Genomic DNA, 18,680 nt, shown 5'->3' with positions numbered 1-18,680 from the left:
CATAAGTAGAGAAACATCATGAAGGTCCAGTGTTCTACTCACAGTGACAGTGGGAGCAGCGAAGGCCAGGCTGAAGAGCAGAGGCAGTGGGCAGACTTCCTGTCTGGGCAGGATGTAGGGCAGAGACAGACTGCGGTCATTACAGCTGTACCCAGAATGCACCGGCTGGAACAGATCGGTCAGCTCCAGGAAGTAAAGACTGACAACAGAAGAGGCCAGGATAGGGAGCTGCAGCATAGAAAGAACACAACATATAAGTCAGATCATTGGGCAAACACGTCTCATGCTCATCAAAGGGGGAACAATCTAGCACTGGCTATTGTTTACAACATTTTAAATGGTATCTTTAAAGAAAGAGTTTCACAATTTAGTACTAGTAACCATGAGGTCTCTGGGTCCTGATTTATAAACGTGGCGTACGCCCAGAAGAGGGCGCACGCTACTTTCTAAGCAAATATTGGTATTTATAAAAACCAAACTTGACGGGAAGATGTGCGGTCCTCCTTCACATATTGTCAGGCTTTTAGTCCGTTTTATCTATGTGTTTTTTCTTTATGCACGTCGTAACTGTGTTTTGAAAGGGTTGTGAAGTTTATTATTAACCCTCCGCCGCCGTGTCGCGGGAGTGTTACGCGCTCCCACCTTTCTGCTCCTCCCTCCTCTTGCCTCCTCCACGCTCTCTCTATCAGGTGTCATGGGGCCTGATTGGGGGCAGGTGCTCCTGCGGAGCTTTAAGGCGTGGCCTGTGCCGGTGGCGGGTCTCTCACTCACCCCGGAATTCCACTGGCTGCGGGTGCGGTGTCCAACGGTTTTGCTCCGTGCGCTCACGTCCGGCAATACCCACCGGCTCCGTTTTCAAACCAGCACGGCCAGCTCCGCTGAACAGCTGGAGTCGCGAGAACGAGGAGTTCCCGCGGTAATAAAAGTGACGGGCGATCGCTCTTGATAATATGATTCTCCTATATGGTATTTACACAACAACGAACGCACGGAAGGTTATTATTCCCATCCGAACGAGTAAAAGAACAGTGGACATGCTTGTATGTGTCTCTGTTTTGAGAATGTCACCTGCAGTGAACACCGAGTGTCTTATTTTGAAAATTAACCGGAGGTTTTATTGTTTTGTCGGCGCTTGTGTTCCTGTCTATCTCGATGTGTTCTGTGCTAAATTGATGCGGTGAGCTCAGGCATCCGGCAGAAATAGAAGCACTGCGTATTTCACCGGAGAGCTGGAGCAGCAGCGGAGCAGAGAGACGGCGCAGCGGCCGTGGTGGAAACTCACCCACTGACTGCTCTTAATTCTATTTTTGTTTCTGCCGTGCTGGAGCGGAGAAGGACCGGAGATGCAGCCGGTGAAATTCGGCCTTCAGCGCAAACTGCTCCCAGCTGCCGGCCTGCGTATTCCTGCCCTTAAGGCTGAAACATACTCCGCGAGAAGAAAGAACAAAGTTCTCGGTGACAGAGCTGCGAGAAGTTCTTTCTGGTCTGACATTACATACTTCACGAGAACTCAACTGCCGAATTCCTCACCGCGGCGCATTGTTACCATGGTAATTTACTCAGTAGTGCCAGCTGATTTCACTTCGCTTTCCTCATTGACTTCAGACTGACCAATCACACAGTAGTTCTCGGACAAGCTGCGAGAAGAAAGTTCGGCCCGGGTGATGTGTCGAGAACAAGCTGCGAGAACAGCTAAACAAGAGCTGAGAGAAGAAAATGACGTAATTTTCTTCTCGCAGCTCTGTCACCGAGAACTTTGTTCTTTCTTCTCGCGGAGTATGTTACAGCCTTTACTTTGTCTTATGATTTAGGTTAATGGAGGGCTGTTAGTTTGGTGTTCTTTTTGTTTGTTCGTAGCTTTAGAGGGGCCGGGGTTATAGTTTAGTTGGAGGAAGACCTGGGCAATACTGTAGTCCAACTGTGGCTGTCCCAGGCTTCCTCCCGTTTTCCTTTTCTTTTCTTTTACAGTCCTCCGGTTGACGTAAGTTTTAGGGATTGCTTTAATAAATTACCTTATGGTTTAAACGTTGATTCTTGGTTTTGTCTGGGTTTATTTCATGTTTACAGGCCGGTTAACGAGCCTGGTATGGCCGGCCGTAACAGGGAGGAATTCCCCGAATCAGTTCCTCATGGGGGGTCTCAGTGTCCCCCGCACGTGGCACAATCACTGCTGTGTGAGGATATGCACTTTTTTGCGTCTACTTTTATGTCGGATCGCTTCTTTTTATTTCGGCCACAGCATTCACAGAGATCGCCACAGGCTGCACTCTGGCACAGTGTGAGGGTAAAGACCCTCACACTGTGCCACCAAACTATATTTTCCCTGGTCGCCACTTCTCCAACGGGTACTTCGGCATGACCGCAGTGATCCACACCGTGTGGAGTCTATTTTTTCATTTCACTTTCAGTTGGCGATTGCCACTACCGCCTTCATGCACTCAGTAAATGATATTAATCCGGGCGTGTCAATGACTATGTATGGGTAAATATGGGCGTTACGTGAAGCCCGCAAAGGCTGCGCCACATTTAGAGTTGATTGTGATTTATAAAGGGAAACAGGCGTAGGACGTGAGTGCGCACTGTTTTATAAATCAGAATATTTTTGTTCGCACGTACATCCTGAGTTTCTTCCGTACGCTAGCTTCCACGTGAATCCCACGTAAAGCTTTAAAAATGAGGCCCCTGGTGTGGACAACCGGCCCTCGGACAGGAGGGTGTTAGGAGTAGAAGTATTAGTGGCTGGTATTCACGTCTACCGTGCCCACCATCTCTACCTTTGTGTCCTTGAGCAAGGCACTTAACCCCAAACTGCTCCAGGGGCGCTGTACTATGGCTGACCCTGCGCTATGACCCCCTCCAAAGTGTGGTAACTTGAGAGGGGAGACAGACACATTTGAATGTAACCATTCTAACTTAACTTAACTTAATAACATAGCCTATAAAATGTTATTAATATTCCAATTCAATTCCAAAAGTTTCTAGTCAAAGAACAAGTAATAAAAGTAGCCGGATAATCTTGTTGAATCCCCTCTTTTCAGCCACAGTCTTGTCTCTTTAAGCCCCACTATTCAAAAAACCCAGTGTGCTCTGAGTGGCCATGTATCTAACTGCCGGTTTGAATCTAAAGCCCCTATCTAACTGGGCTGCGACTCTTGGCGACAACTGCATTCGCAAGTGAGTTTCCAAACTGTCTCGAAACAGTTTGCGCGGCGGGGGTGCTCAATTTCCTTGCGTGAGTCGCAGAGCCTCGCTGTTGTGTCGCATGAATTTTGAACATGTTCAAAAAAATCCTTGCGGCAAATGTTCTCTCAAAATAGTCACAGAGTCGTTGCAGGTGCCTCCAACCTGTCTCCAACCCTTCACAATTTGCTTTCCATGACTCAGGACTCCATGACGTTTAAGGCCTTCCCATGCAACATACATAGTGTATCATGTGACAACACTGACTAGATGATGTCTGATATCTTTAATGATAGTTAAAGCGGCTCCGAGTAACATTTAAATATCTTTTAAACAGCCTCATGTTTCCTCTGATAATCAGAAATTACCTTTAACAGCAAACGAGACCATCAGTGCAAAGAAATACGTTTTTATATAGTTTTTATTACTGCGTTTGGTCTGGTCGCACACCCAGTCCGATTTTCGGTTCGCTCGTTCAGGCTCTATGGTCACATATCCATATTGGTCGCAGATTTCAGTGTAGCGCTGCAACGCGATTTGAGAAGCCTATCCCTCCAGGTGAAGGAAGGGGAGCGGGAGCCTTGTTTGAGGCAGTTATTTGTCGTCATAATGACTGATAACGGGGCTGAACCATCAAAGAAAAAAAAGAGAATGCAATGAAGAAAAGCTAAAAGGGAGAGTGATATAGGCTACGGGCGGGACGAGGGCGTTGCCAAGCAACGTGTATACAATTTCACGAGAGCGAAACTAGACTGCATTGTTTACTCCTAAATGAATGAGCGGTTGGTACTAACACAAAGTTTGCTTCACCATCATCAGATAACCATTATCTGAAATAGTCATTATTTACATCAACGACACAAACACATTACCTCATCGTGATCCATACTAACTGCCGTCTCTCGTTCATTCGCTTTCTGTGAGGACACGTAATATTTCAGCTCCGTGAGAGTAGTTAGGTGACGCTGCTGCATCAACTCATTGCAATCAGGTGTGTGTGGCAGTGACTGGCATTAGTTGATGCAGTGTCAAAACCACTCTCACGGAGCCGAAAAGAGTCCTCAGACTTTCAACACACGGACATGCACTATATTGCGCCCTTCTCAGTTCACACTCGCACGCCTGGCACGAGCTAGAAAACAGCTTTGCGACAGCGGGCGTCGTAAAAATACTACCGCTTTTGTCCAAAGGGGACGCCAATGTGCCATGTTACTCGTAGTGGCTTTAACCCCAGGTATGGCTTTTAAGGAAAGAAATAAAGACAGAGACACATGCAGGACAAAGGTACATGGTGTGTTCAGTTGTTTCACACCAAATCCTTGAAGTGTGAAACCTGTCAGCACTCTACTGACCCTTATGAACCAGTCAGAGCTCTCAGGTCGTCTGGGACTGGGCTATTGAAAGTCCCCAGAGTAAGGACCAGACAGGGAGAGGCAGCCTTTAGTTTTAATGCACCCAAGCTCTGGAATAAACTTCCAGGGGATTTGAGGTCCGCTTCAACACTTGGCTGTTTTAAATCAGGTCTGAAGACCGTTCTGTTTCCGTTTTAACCTGAAATTTTAATTTCTCATTTTGAATTAATTTTATTTTTTTTGGAATGTGTGCTCTATACTTGATGTATTTTGTTCTTGCTTAAATTCTTTTTTGAATGTGTGCTCTATACTTGATGTATTTTGTTCTTACTTGATGTATTTTGTTATTGCTTATGTAAAGCACCTTGAATGGCCTTGTGTCCGAAATGTGCTCTAAAAATAAACTTGCCTTGCCTTGCCTTACTGTTAAGGAATGACCTCTCTGCCTCTATTTCAATCATGAGAGACTTCATAAAGGAAAATGTTAAGAATGAACAATTAATTTATTTGAATGTGCTGGAGATATTGAAAGAGTCTTTGGCAATTAGACCCCATCGCAAAATCATCAGAAGGGGGCAGCCAAATCCTGGGCTGAGCAGAATACCCCCCACCTCCCCCCCGATGGAGCCTAGACACTGGTGGAGGTGAAGAGCTGAAGGTCTGGATGATGCTGATGATGATGTGATGAAGACTGGAGGTGAATGGGGTGGAGGAGGGTTGCATCCATCATTGAAATTTCATCGATCGCTGAAATGAAAACTGACATCAAGTTGAGGACGGTTTTAAACGTTGATGGGGAACAAGGTGATTGGCTCACAGATGTTAAGGTGAATGTGATAGGTTTGAGTTAATAGAGGGAACCTCCCATAATGAACTGAATTAGTTGAAGCAGCAACTAGGCGAGACCATGAATGAACTGAGGGATGATCTGCAATTAAAGAACAGTGCAGTTATTCCCTCTTCCTGTAGATCTTTTGCTAAGCTTCATTAGCCTTTTACTGGTCGGGTACTGTGATCACCACATACACACACAGTCACACAAAGCTGCAGTGCACATAGACACTTATGAAAACAAAATTCAATGAGAAAAAGAGGTTAAATGTCAAGGCTCTCTCAGCACAAAGACAAACACTCATACTTCATCCAACACGAGCAGAAAGAATTGGACTCGGTGCAGTTTAATCTGTGTGACAGCACATATTCAAGACTATGCCAAGCCAGTGCTGTGAAGGATTAGCATCAATGAATGTGGGCCAACGTTGGCAAAGGGAAACTGCTCACAATGAAAGAACATCTTCATCAAGACGCATCACTTGCACAGGAAGTGAGTTCAAAATATTTCTTTTGAGGCTAGGCTGTAAACAAGGCTCCTAGAAATGTGTTTTAAAATCAATAGCACTGGCAAACAGGGATTCAGTTGTTCTACCCACTCACTGTTTGATTTGTTGGAGTAGAAGGACAAACACTTTTGCAAAAGATTGCATACTAGATACAGTGTGTGACCGTGCACACGATCACATGTCTTGAGTTTCAAAGCCAACACCAGCTAGAATTCTTCATTGTTAAGAGGGTAAAGAAATCACAGACTCAAATGATTATAGAGGTGGAGGCTGCTGTCATCTCAGTATCTCAGTGTCAGAACGAGCCTGGTAGGACCACCCTGATCCTGTTGGTTCATGCAGTAAGTTGATCAACATGGATCAATGGATAAGCTTGTGAGATATGGTAAATGCACTTGTATAGCGCTGTATCTCCGTTTATCACAGACCCAAAGCGCTTTACATTGTTTTTGTACACATTCACCCAGTCACACACACATTCATACACCGATAGCAGCAGCTACCACGCAGGGTAGGCTTAGCACTAGGGTGCTAAGCTAACTAAACTAACTATCGGGAGCAATTCCGGGTTCAGTGTCTTGCCCAGGGACACTTCGACATGTGGCGGGGAGACGGGGGATCGGATCGAACCTCCGACCCTGCACACCAGAGGCGAACTCCCTACCCACTTCGCCACTGCCGCCCCGATATGGCTGGTCTCATGAGGCTGAATTGACGATGTGGTGATAAAAATGAGATCATAAGGCTGTACACAATCAAGCAAAGAGTATTTAATCAAACAAACAGAGGCTTCATCTTCTTGGATCCTCAGAACATGAAGGTCCACTCAATCCCGGCAGCAAGTTTGCTTCCTGAACAGAATGCCCACGTTCAGACACAAGTCACATACTTTATGCAAGTCAGTTCACCATAAAAACAATGCAGTGTCTCTCAATTGGTCAATCATGTGAGGGGGAACGGGGGGGGGGGCAGTCTGAAGACTCTAGACTGGGTGTGGAATATACATTTCTCCTGTGGGGAGGGTTTTTTTGGATGTCAAGAACAGTACTTTATTATTTCAGTTTAGCATTTAAAGGAATACTTCACCCATACGGAACCAGCGTTCTATCATTATAAAAGAACTATTATAATATAATGAATGAGGTTTTTCTTCCCTCAGCCTTCCCTTGGCCCAGCTGTCCTGTTATTCCTGACCCTTACTGTGATGTCACAGTAAGGAAACTGTAGGGTTAGACAGTGAGACCATAAAACACTCTTTCTGCCTTTTCTTAGGCTAAGATCCGATTTCAATTTTTTTTTGCACATTTATACTAAATAGGATCTCCGAGTTCAATACACCTTCATATTCCAACCGGTGAAGTAAGCCTTTAACAGAGGTGGGGTTGTTGGTGCCGTGTTTCTGGATCTTAAGAAGGCCTTTGACACTGTCAACCATAAAATCTTGCTGTCAAAATTATGCCATTTCAATTTCTCGTCAGATGCGCTTAAATGGATTGAGTCTTACCTCACTGGCCTTTCCCAACATGTCAGAGTTCAGTCTTTTAAATCAGCGGCCCTCAGTCTGTCCACCGGTCTTCCTCAAGGATCAAATTTAGCACCTCTGTTGTTTTCACTTTATATAAACGACCTTCCGTCGGTCTGTTCTGATGTTTCTGTGCAGATGTATGCTGATGACACTGTAGTCTATGTCCATGGTAGTAATATCTCTCAAGTGGCAGAGAAGCTCACTAACGCTATGGTTACTATCTCAGCTTGGTTGAAGCAATCCTGCCTCCAGTTGAACACTTCAAAAACAGTAGCGATGTTCTTCACCAAGTCCCACAGACATGTCAATGTTGAGCCGAATGTTTTGGTTTCAGGGGAAAGGCTGCAGATTGTATCCGAATATAAATATCTGGGAGTTTTATTTGATTCAAAGTTGTCATTTACATCACATGTAAAAAGGGTCTGTAATCGAATCAAATTCAACCTCAGGAACTTTATTCATGCACTCTATGATTTTCTCACACATCACTTACTGTTTACCTATTTGGTCACAAGCTACTGTTACATCCCTGAAACCTATACAATCACTTTACAAACGAACTGTTAAAATCCTGGACAAGAAACCTTGTAGATTTCATCATTGTCCAATATTACAAAAGCACAGATTACTCAACTGGGAAAACATGGTCAAATATTCAAATCTATGTCTTGTCTATAAAATCATTCACGGTTTATCATCCCCTCCGCTCCATCAGTTTGTCAACATCCGAACAGCTGATCACAGCAGAACTAGAGCTTCAGCGAGGGGAGATTGTATTATCCCTTTTAGGGCGAGTGCATTTGGCCATACTTCTTTCTCTGTTTGTGCAGCTACTGAGTGGAACCTCACCCCCATAGCCATCAGAAATCTGAACACATATAGGTCATTTAAATTCCAGTTAAAGAAATGGCTCATTGATAATCACAGCTGTCTACATAACATTACGATTAACCTGTTCATGTCATTGTCTGCTGTTGTCTGATTGTTGCTCTGCTGTGTTTTTATTGTATATTTTAGCTTAATAGTACTTTTTACTTTACTTACTTTTTAATAGTACGTTTTACTATAGGTATGTTGTGTTATGTAAATGTGTAACTTCATTTTCTTTTAGGGTGACTTTTACCATCGGTCTAGGGACTGCAGATGAAAAATAGCCTTCTGGCTAATTCTGGCATATTGACAGAAATGTTTGATAATATGCACTGTCCCTGTATTAAAAAAAAAAAAAAAAAAAAAAAAAAAAAAACAATACTCCATATTTCTCATCACACTATATATTTCTCTCACCACAACGACTACATGAACTAATCAGAGGCTGCCTTCCACTAACAGAAAGGCCAAGGCTCTTCCCCAAGGAGATTAGAGAAAGTTCAGACTGATACTGTATGCAGGACAGAGATGAGACGGGTCTCACCACCAGGCTATAGATCCATGGCTCCGAGGGAACTTTCTTTGTATTCTACCACTGGAGGCACAAAAGTCAATAACATTTTAAAATCATACAAATCCTAATCAACCAGGACAGACATCGTAATGATTATTAGCTTGTATTTATTGCTAACTTTTTTTTACTTCAAATGATTGAAAGATAACCTTGGTAGATTCATTGAGAGGCATGACAGGATCAGATTTGATATTAAAATCTGTGTTGATAAAAAATAAAAAATAAAATGTGTTGCTATTCTTCTCTTTTTGACTGGTTTTAGATTGACCTGCTCGAAGATCACATTTCCATATTCATGTTTTCTATTTCAGTATTGCACCAGAACATTGTTTCCATTTTACAGTGCTGTAGCCTTATCCTGAACTAGTTTGTCCCCACACAAATTAATTATCCCCAACAACCTTGTGCGACAAGCTTGAGGCAATAATTCCAAACTGTTAATATGCTGCTTTAAATGCCGAAAAGTAATGTCACGTGACGTCTACCCTGGCAAAGGATGGTACCTGAACATTCATAAAACCAGTGACAGAGCTGAACAGTCTATAAATAAAGTAGTCGATCATCAGAAAATGAATCAGTCAACAATAATAAATCTTAATAACAAAATCATTTTTTACCTCAATTATCAAGGGAAAAATGGCAAGCAATTTTCCTCAAAGGCCAATACTAAGTGTGACAGGCAGTTACAGAGATGCAACTTCAAACTCAATCTCTCTCTCGCTCACTATGTCACTCTATCTATTCCTCTCTCTCTCTCTACAAATCTCGTGAGCTTTAAATTATATTTGAATTAATTCAAAAGCAAAACAACTTTGTGGCTGTGTTAGCGCCGGCCTATGATTAGTACAAATTCCTTTGTGGATACGGTGCTACAACGGGGCAGATTGCTATAGCACTCGCAATCCATTCTTAGTGGATCTGGCCCAAAGTGTTTAATGTACAATATTCTGTCAATGTCATAATGAAGAGGGGGAGATGAAACCTGCCTTACTTACTCCCATCCCTTCACCTGACCAATCGTTTCGTAAAGTGAGCGTGATTTTTACACGCATTTACTTTGTTCTGAAAGTTATGCAACTCTAAAGAAACAGTCCCCCCTGATTATGCTGGCGGGAATCATTAAGACACTGTAAGTTATTTCCTTTTTAGAAATGACAAAAAGGAAAATGAAAAGAGACCTCTATGGCAAACTAAATTGGAAGCTCACCTGGGGGACGGGGCAGCACTTAGCTCTCAATTTAATCTCAAATAATGGCATGATCAACAGATTTGTTAGTATCCAGAAGTGAACTGGAAACCCCCAGGAATGATGTCAGGCCATTAAGAACAGTCACTGATGTGCTTTACTTATCTCTACATTTATAATAATAATAATATATAATAATACACATATATATATTATATATATATAAAACGTGTGGGGTGTAAATCCTCCTCGGAGTTAACTACTACATCATGCATATCTGATGAAGTGAAGACATTATGAGGATAATTTTAAAGACATCAGTGGCCACTGTGCACACACACAGAATAAACACAAGCTGCAGTAGGGATGTTTTTCTCCTCTTAGCCCTGAACACACACAGATATAAAAATACACCCCATTCAGAGGGCCATGTTGCCTAGCAGCCAGTTACTGGGTAGGATGGTGTGACAGTGTGTGAGATAGAGAAATGTAAGAGAGACACAGAGCAGCTCTGTCAGGGAGAAAATGAAGAAACCAGCAATAATCGTGATGGATTCTGACTGTTATTTAACCTGAAGCAAGAGAAATTCAGCCCCCATCACCCAGCACTAATATTCTGTATACTGGTGTGCCATTTTGTGTTCTCACAAAAAGTTCAACTGAAACTATCCTCGATCATGCACACTGTTTAGAGTTAACACAGCACCATTTCAAGAAAAAGCATCAAATCAGCAAAAACTATGTGCCAACAGGCTTTCCCCTCATTCGTCAGTCATTCATAATGCAAGCTGTCGGACACATAGTACACAGCACTAACTACTGTATAGCTTGGTGGGATCATGGTAGTTGGGTCATTTCGTGACTATTTGAAGATTGGTTTGGAAATGTGCATGCAGGCAGAGGGCAGGGAAACATATTAGACTAACACCATACAGAACCAGAAACAATTGTGCAACACACACATACGAAAATAGATTTGTATGAGTCTGATAAATATCAAATGCGTGTGAGATACAGTCAGTGTCTTCTCTACCCTCCTTACCACTGAGCAAGGTGCATTCAGATAAAGCAGACCTTGACTCCTGATTTTGGTTTTAGTTTTGCAGTCTTATGTCTTATGGCTATAAACAAGCCCTGGAAAGATTCCTGGCTGGTAGTGAATACATTTACTGTATACGTAAAAGAACAATTCTGTCTCATTTACAAAATCTTTATAAAAAATTACGTTGCACTTGTTTTCCCCAAGACCCTCCCCAGTTTCTGCACATTCATTAACATGACTGAGCACAGCCACAGTTCACTACGAATGTGACATGTTTCCAGCTCGCGGAGCGGCTCGGTGGAGCAGCACAAAGCAAAACAAAAAGGTTTACTTGACCGCTGCCTAAAGGCCTGCTGTGATGACTCTCGTTCGTCAGCGGTTTATTCTAATTTCTACACACTTAAAATAACGATCTCTGCCTATAAAAAAAGCTCAGACTTGGATAACTTGACGGTGCGATTTTTGTGTGTAAATCCATCTGGTCCGTGTGTGTGATGACGGGCCGTTATATTAACAGCGCGCTGCACATTCCAACAGCATTTTCAATAACGACTTGATAATTGTCTAGAAGAGAGTTAAGGCTGAAGGGATCCTAAAGCATTTATATTGTGCTTGGTTTTCTAACTGTTTCTTTAACAGACTAGTCGACTAGTCTAAATGAATACTTCAGTTTAAACGTCTGGGAAATTAGTCGCTACGTGCATCCTTAGTTTCCATTGCTAAAACTTGGGTAGGGTCCCAAAATAAGCGAGCTGAGCTGCTCTGAGCCGCTCCTATTTTCAGTACTTCTCCATTGGGGTACCAAGACGTCTGAAAGGGTGCCGAAAGGGTGGAGTTACACACTGCAGTCAGTTGAGTGGTCGGTGTAAATACAGTGAATGCTATCGCCGTCCAGCCTTAACCCTGCCTACCCAAAGGGTAGTTTTGGCGGTGGAGACACAAGCAAGATCTAGTGTAACCGAGCTGACCCAATCTGAGCCGCACTGACCGGAGCTGCGCCGCTCAGTGGAAACCAGGCATTATAGTCCACTCCTACCTGCCTTCTGTGGCTTGCACCAGATGCAACATTTTCACCAGGACCGTTTCTCTTTCACACCTATCGCTTCCTTTGGTCCGATCAGGAGAACCAAAATGCCACGTGAGAACTTTACTTTTCACTCATTGGTCAGATTTGTCTGGGGCCGAAGCAATAATGTGGTTGGTGAACTGCTCTACAATTGGTCCGTTGGTTTCAGGTTGGGTGCTCAGTTGCAAGTACAGTGGCAACAACTGCAGGGTGCACAGTTCTATGGCAGCTGGATTCTGTGACATCACAGAAAGAGAAATATAGGGTTAGACAGTGAGACCATAAAACACTCTTTCTGCCTTTTCTCAGGCTAGGATGATCCGATTTAATTTTTTTTTGCACATTTATACTTCATAGGATCTCCGAGTTCAATACACCTTCATATTCCAACCGGTGAAGTAGGCCTTTAAAGATTTTTTATGATCAGATTACAGCCCATGTAATTATATTGGATGCCCGATAGTCTTTGGACACAGTGTTTGTTTACAATATTAATATTGTGTTGTATTTCCCATGTGGCCCCCTTATATTGCTCTTTCACTGGTGATACGTTGTTTCTTCATGGCATAATGCAGACTATTTCCCCAGGACAACGAAGGAGCTCCTCTTCACTGTAGGTGCAAGCTTTCAATGCCGATTACAGGGTGTTGAAAGCGTGAATGACAGTCACCAACCACATGAGCTGTGACAGAGAGAAGGCACTGCCCATAGAGTGGCCCAGTGCTGAGGACATCCTCAACTCCAGTTTTCCACAGGGTCTTCAAAAGAATTTTTAGTAGGAGGTTTTTGAGGACGATGATCGGTGAACATATTTCTGCATCCTCCTCCTCATCGTGTAGCTCACCCTGGTCATTAGGACTAGCATCAGTCCAGAGGGGCTTCAATGCCATAAGAACTGGGGGAGTAATCAAATCACTGTCCGCAGGGGACAGGTGGCTTGCATAAAGCAGACACAAGGAGCTACGAGTGAACACACTAACCGGAATCAGCAGTGTACACTTTATATCACTATGCTTTGAACACTACTTCTGCACAATGTCAATAGTTCACAAAGCTGAAGTTTAATTCACCAAGAAAAGCAATATTCAAACCCCTTTTAAACCACTCAACTTTGACCTAGAACCCCTTCTGCATTATTTCAGCTAGAGGCCTTCAATGTGCCTAATTTAATATTATTAATACGTTTAATTTAAATGCCAACATTGCATGTCAATAACTAAAAGAACAAACATTCTTAATGGAACTTCTATGTTGTACGTATCATGTTATCAACACAATTAGAAGAGGAAAGAAGGATAATGCCTTGCAGGATGCTGCTAGCTGCATACTCTTATCTCACCATGTACAGTAGATAAAAAATAAACAGAAATATAATTTAGCTAATTAATAACATGAATATTGTGTACCGTTCCAGAGGTGGACATAAAGTACGGGAAGTTCAGATACCATTACAATTAGCATTGTTTTTTCTTTTGATGTATTTGCTAAAAAAAAAAAAAAATTAATATTTGCAAAACTCCATTTTACTATGTTTTTCTATTAGCTTGTCGACTACTGCAAACACCATCCTGATGCTGACAGGGGCATCGTAAGATTCCATCGTAAGAAGAACTACACAGACTGTATATTGAAGCTTTGGTGGTTATGTCATCATTGTTGATAATGTTGCAAATGAATAAGTAGAACTGCGTTGAGGCGATAATTATCATACTGGATTGTTGGATCAATGTTTGTCCGGTATAATTCAGTGGATTAAACAAAAGGAGACTGTTTTTCCCAACTGAATTTTCACAAAATGTACAATATCCCAATCCCTATATTGATTGTATGACAGCAAGAAACACAGACCAGGAAGGAAACTGTTCTTCAGCATCCATTTAGTGGTTTTTGATCTTAAATGTTAAGGACTGAAAGTCAGATTAGCTCAAGATTTCTGAACATTTCCTTTCAATCCCTTGCCAAACTAAATGCTTTAATGCTATATTGTATATTATCACACAAGTTGACAGGCAGAATATGCTCATGGACTACCATAAAGTAGGGCCTTAGATGTATTACATTACAGTTTTTTTTCGATTGCTAAACCACAGTGGGCACAACTGGAGCGACGTGCAAAACTCTAACAACACTATGCACAGCAGCGGTTCATTCGGACCAAACTGCAGCTCGTTTTTCATTGCTAAAACACAATTTTCAAAACTCTACACACCTATCTCATGGCTTAACCACAGCCTGCACAACACTGTGGATTTCCAGCACTTTGTTCAAATACTAAAACACTAGTGGCAGAACTGTAAACCACACATTCAAAACGGAATAGATTTCAGCCTAGTGCATTTCAAACACTGCAGATTTTTTTTGGAAATGGACCAATGAAGACAGGTTGGTGGAGGGAGAAGAGTGGCAGTGAGAGTGTGGATGTGTGGAGGAAGACCTAGAAGATATAGAGCTGTTATTTCTGATGAAATACAGTAAGGGCTACACTGATAGACCCTGTTGTGAATCATGGTCTCTCATTGAGAGAGGCAGGGTTGAGAGTGCAACCCAATCTGCAAAGATCTAAAGTTGCATCTGTAATACGAATGTTCCAGAAAACAAATAGCTTAGAGTTGCATCCTTACAGTAAAGGAATGCAACTCATTACAGGAATGGATTTCTGTATTAGAATGATAGAATATTTACACAGATAAATATTAGATTTGGAAATGTTATCAATAAAATATAAAATGAAAAGATGTATCTATTGAAGCAAACTTCTGATTTCCATTTGTAAATGTACCTGGTAATTCAGTTATTTAAGTGTAAAAGCTAGTGTCTGTAATTATCCCAGAATGACCTGCCAGGGAAACTTTCAGTACACTCTATTGATCCACTGTATTAAGCCACGGCTACCTCAACAACACCTGATGATGCAAGCCGGGGCTGAGCAGGAGCAAGCAACACAATGCAGTCCCTAGTTCACATTATTTAAATCTTTACCAACCAGAACATAATTCTGGGGACTGCTGCTGGCTTGGTTTTCAAAGGTTGCCTTTGTTGCATCGATTGTTTCAAATGGTCCTACACAGAATAATAGCAATTATAGAACTCAGATTTTTTCTCAACTAGAAAAAAAAGAAGTATTTCTTGTGTCTCATTGGCTTGGATCCTCAAACAACAGTTAGTGAATCTAAACACAGTAGGTAAGTATCTAATCGTGAGATCGCACTGTACAGTATCATTTCCAAACAAAGGATAACATAAACATCTAACACTATTCAACGTATGTCATAAAACAGTTTTGGTTCCATATAGTGGTCACATTCTAGATGTCAACGCTCCCTTTCTAACCCTTCCCTTTGGGAGAATTTACAGAAGCTACGGTGGCCTTCAAGGACAAGAATCTATAGTTAAAGATGGCATCATCCACCACTGCCTCAAGTCTTTCCACAATATCAAGTGATGAGGTGAAGATGTATTAAGTTATTTATTCTATAGTACTTCTTCATCGTCTTCCAACAGGTGCATTTCCCCAGGACGCTCTCTATATTATGTAAGGTCGTTAAATTTGTCCGTTCGGTGTAGATGTAAAACGCTCATTCTAAGGCGATATATTTGTTTCAAGCGATTGGACACTCATTAAAACATACTTACCAATAGTAAGTATTCTGAAAAACGCCAATTTCCTTCACACTTAAACACCTCCACCACCACCACCACTACTACTACCAAAAGTAATGATGAAAATAGTGTTTTTAATGGTATAAAGAAGTGCACATTGTGGAGCCTCCAGGAGGGCTGTTGTCTTGAGTGTGGAGGTGTATGAACTGAATGCGGCATCACTGGGCTTAAATCCTGGGCGAGGACGAGGAGGAGCAATTACTGGGAGAGAGTCAGTGGAACAAAGGTGATCTGACAGGGACAGGCTAATAGCTGGCCATTCACTTCTCAATGCTGATGATGAAATGGAAACAGTGTCTGAATTGTGTTAGTGTGGCAGCATATTGAAGTAAATGTTCATACATGATAGTTGTCATTCACAGTGGTCTACAAACACGTTTATCTCAAGTGTCTCCTGAAATAAATGCATATTGGACAAGCTGTATAACCATTTGTTACAGTATATCAGAAAAATTGACTTTAAAACCAAGGAGTCTTATAGTATAGTATATGCTGTGGAGAGTGCAGTGGCAGTGGCTGCTAAATGAAACAGGCTAAACAATGGATGAGGTGAATACAGATTATCTGTGTAACTGCTTTCAGACAGACTACTGGGGTTCCTTACAGCCTGTCTATCGTATTGCTCCATGCACATCTCAATAGCCTGCGGTATCTTCCTTATGCTCAGGAATCCACAATGATAGCTAATGGCAATACGTAACCTGATTGTGGTATCATGGGTGGTTGCTTGCTGAGACTGCAGGCCACAAGGAGTTAACAACTAAACTGTTCCTAAGAGAGAGCTGCCAATAGGCCTGGCCATCATCTGTCAACACCAAACAGCCCTCTGAGCTGTCCTCTTAACTTCAGGAACCAAGCTGACTGTCATTCTATCTACACTGTGAATGAGTCCCTGACCAATTCCCAACTGACTAATCAGTCAACCAATATATATCAGACAGCAGCCTGCCAACCAGTCAACTCCATTCATTTTTTTCTATAGCCTTCATCTGCACGTCAGCAAAACAATGTTATTTCACAGTCAATGCAAAAATAAGACTAGATAGATGGATAGATATATAGATAGATAGATAATTGTTATGCCTTCTATTTATATTATTACATTTTTACTTTTGTTTTTGAACCTGTATTATTATTGAATTTGTATGTATGGATAGCCGTTATGATATGGGGATAGATAGACTATGCTTTGGAAATATTGTTTAATGCCAATTACTTAGGCTATTCATTAATTGAATAGAATAGATAGATAGATAGATAGATAGATAGATAGATAGATAGATAGATAGATAGATAGATAGATAGATAGATAGATAGATAGATAGATAGATAGATAGATAGGCCTATTATTGTTTGTAGCCATTGTTATTGAATGTATATGCCTACTGTGGTTATTGAATCTGTATTTTTATTGATTTTGTGCTAGACTATGGGGTAGGCTAGTCTAGGCCTAATGCTTTGGCAATATTGTTGCATGCCAATAAGCTTAGGCTATTGAATTAGATAGATAGATAGATAGATAGATAGATAGATAGATAGATAGATAGATAGATAGATAGATAGATAGATAGATAGATAGATAGATAGATAGATAGATAGATAGATAGATAGATAGATAGATAGATAGATAGATAGATAGATAGATAGATAGATAGATAGATAGATAGATAGATAGATAGATAGATAGATAGATAGATAGATAGATAGATATTCCTAGATCATTTTTACCTCTACAAAATAAAAGCACGGCAGCAGAGTAACGCTGTCCTTGGTCTCGTTCCCGCCTTTCAGCCGCTCCTTGGCACGAGACATGACGAGCGGCCGCTGGTCTCTGCCGTTGCCGGGAGACAGGCAGCTGTATTTGACTCCGCTCGTCGTAATTTTGGCGCTATTCCGAGCCAGTCCGGTACCCGCACACCGCTCAACGACGGACCTCCATCACCAGGAGAATGTGGGCTGAAAGTGTCGACAGCTGTTGATGAGATGTTGCCAGTGGTCGCCCCTTAAAAATGCGTTTCTTTGAGGGGGGGCTTCAAAAAAGAATTGCGGGGAAGGACTGAGACTGACCCCCCCATAGCCGCTCGCCCTGTGCACTGACATTACACTTGAAATGAGAATACATGGTGAAAATGTCTACAGCATAGCCTACAGTGTTCAGAAGGAGAGGTTTGCTCCTGTCAGTGAAGCTTCTCCTCTCCACTCACCCACTCTCTTCCAGCTCTGCTCTGCCTCTGCTGCAGCAGGTGACCGACCGAAGCTAAGCTAGCCAAAATAACCAAGAACATTTCCTGTTGGGACTTTCAAAATAAACACATTTAACCATTTCTCATCACTTTTGTTTCATATTCGGTCAATAGCACTGGATAGGTTACTTGAAACAACATGTGTGCAACTCTTAATAATATTACTATTAGCGCCATAAGTTTTGCTATTGTGATGGACGAGGCCTAATAGCCAAGAGGCCTACCAAAACATAAGCTACTAATAAACACATCTGGTCAATTGCAGCTTATTTTTGCTAGCTTGATGCATCAGCAGGTGCCAGGCATACCAGGCAGTGGAAGGGAATATTTGAGAAGAGGTAAACTTAATGAGGTCTCACTCTCAACCTGTTTTAGTTTCATAGAGAATGTTTACGATCTACAAACCAACGATATAAAACGAATGATAAGAAAAGAGAGAGAGAGCCAAATTCCATTCACTTTCATTGTTTTTTTTTTGGGGGGGGGGGGGGGGTGACTACCAATGCACTGTCTGTATCAAACGTTAGTTCTGCTTTCATATCGATTATTATTATTTAATAATTATTTTTTAAGGCACACTCTTGCATCGCTGTTTGTGTGTTCAGACACCATTTAAAATTTGAGAAGTTGGGCTTCTTTTGT

The 18,680-nt window shown here is 41.9% G+C and overlaps 1 protein-coding gene across 1 annotated transcript in view; it reads right to left on the bottom strand.

Annotated features, from left to right (window-relative positions):
* The window catches only part of LOC307255051 (phospholipid phosphatase-related protein type 4-like), a gene marked incomplete at both ends in the record, with an annotated part of 54,887 nt that extends 37,280 nt beyond the window's left edge, over nt 1-17,607 (bottom strand). Inside the window, 2 exons of the mRNA XM_080033650.1 lie at nt 43-228; nt 17,524-17,607. Of these exons, the coding sequence (XP_079889776.1) occupies nt 43-228; nt 17,524-17,607 (270 nt within the window). The remainder of the gene's footprint in view (nt 1-42; nt 229-17,523) is intronic.
* Nucleotides 17,608-18,680: the final 1,073 nt, after the last annotated feature.

Source organism: Ammodytes marinus (genome assembly GCF_949987685.1).
Source record: "Ammodytes marinus genome assembly, chromosome: 9".
NCBI lineage: Eukaryota > Metazoa > Chordata > Actinopteri > Uranoscopiformes > Ammodytidae > Ammodytes > Ammodytes marinus.
This window is presented reverse-complemented; position numbering and strand designations above follow the sequence as displayed.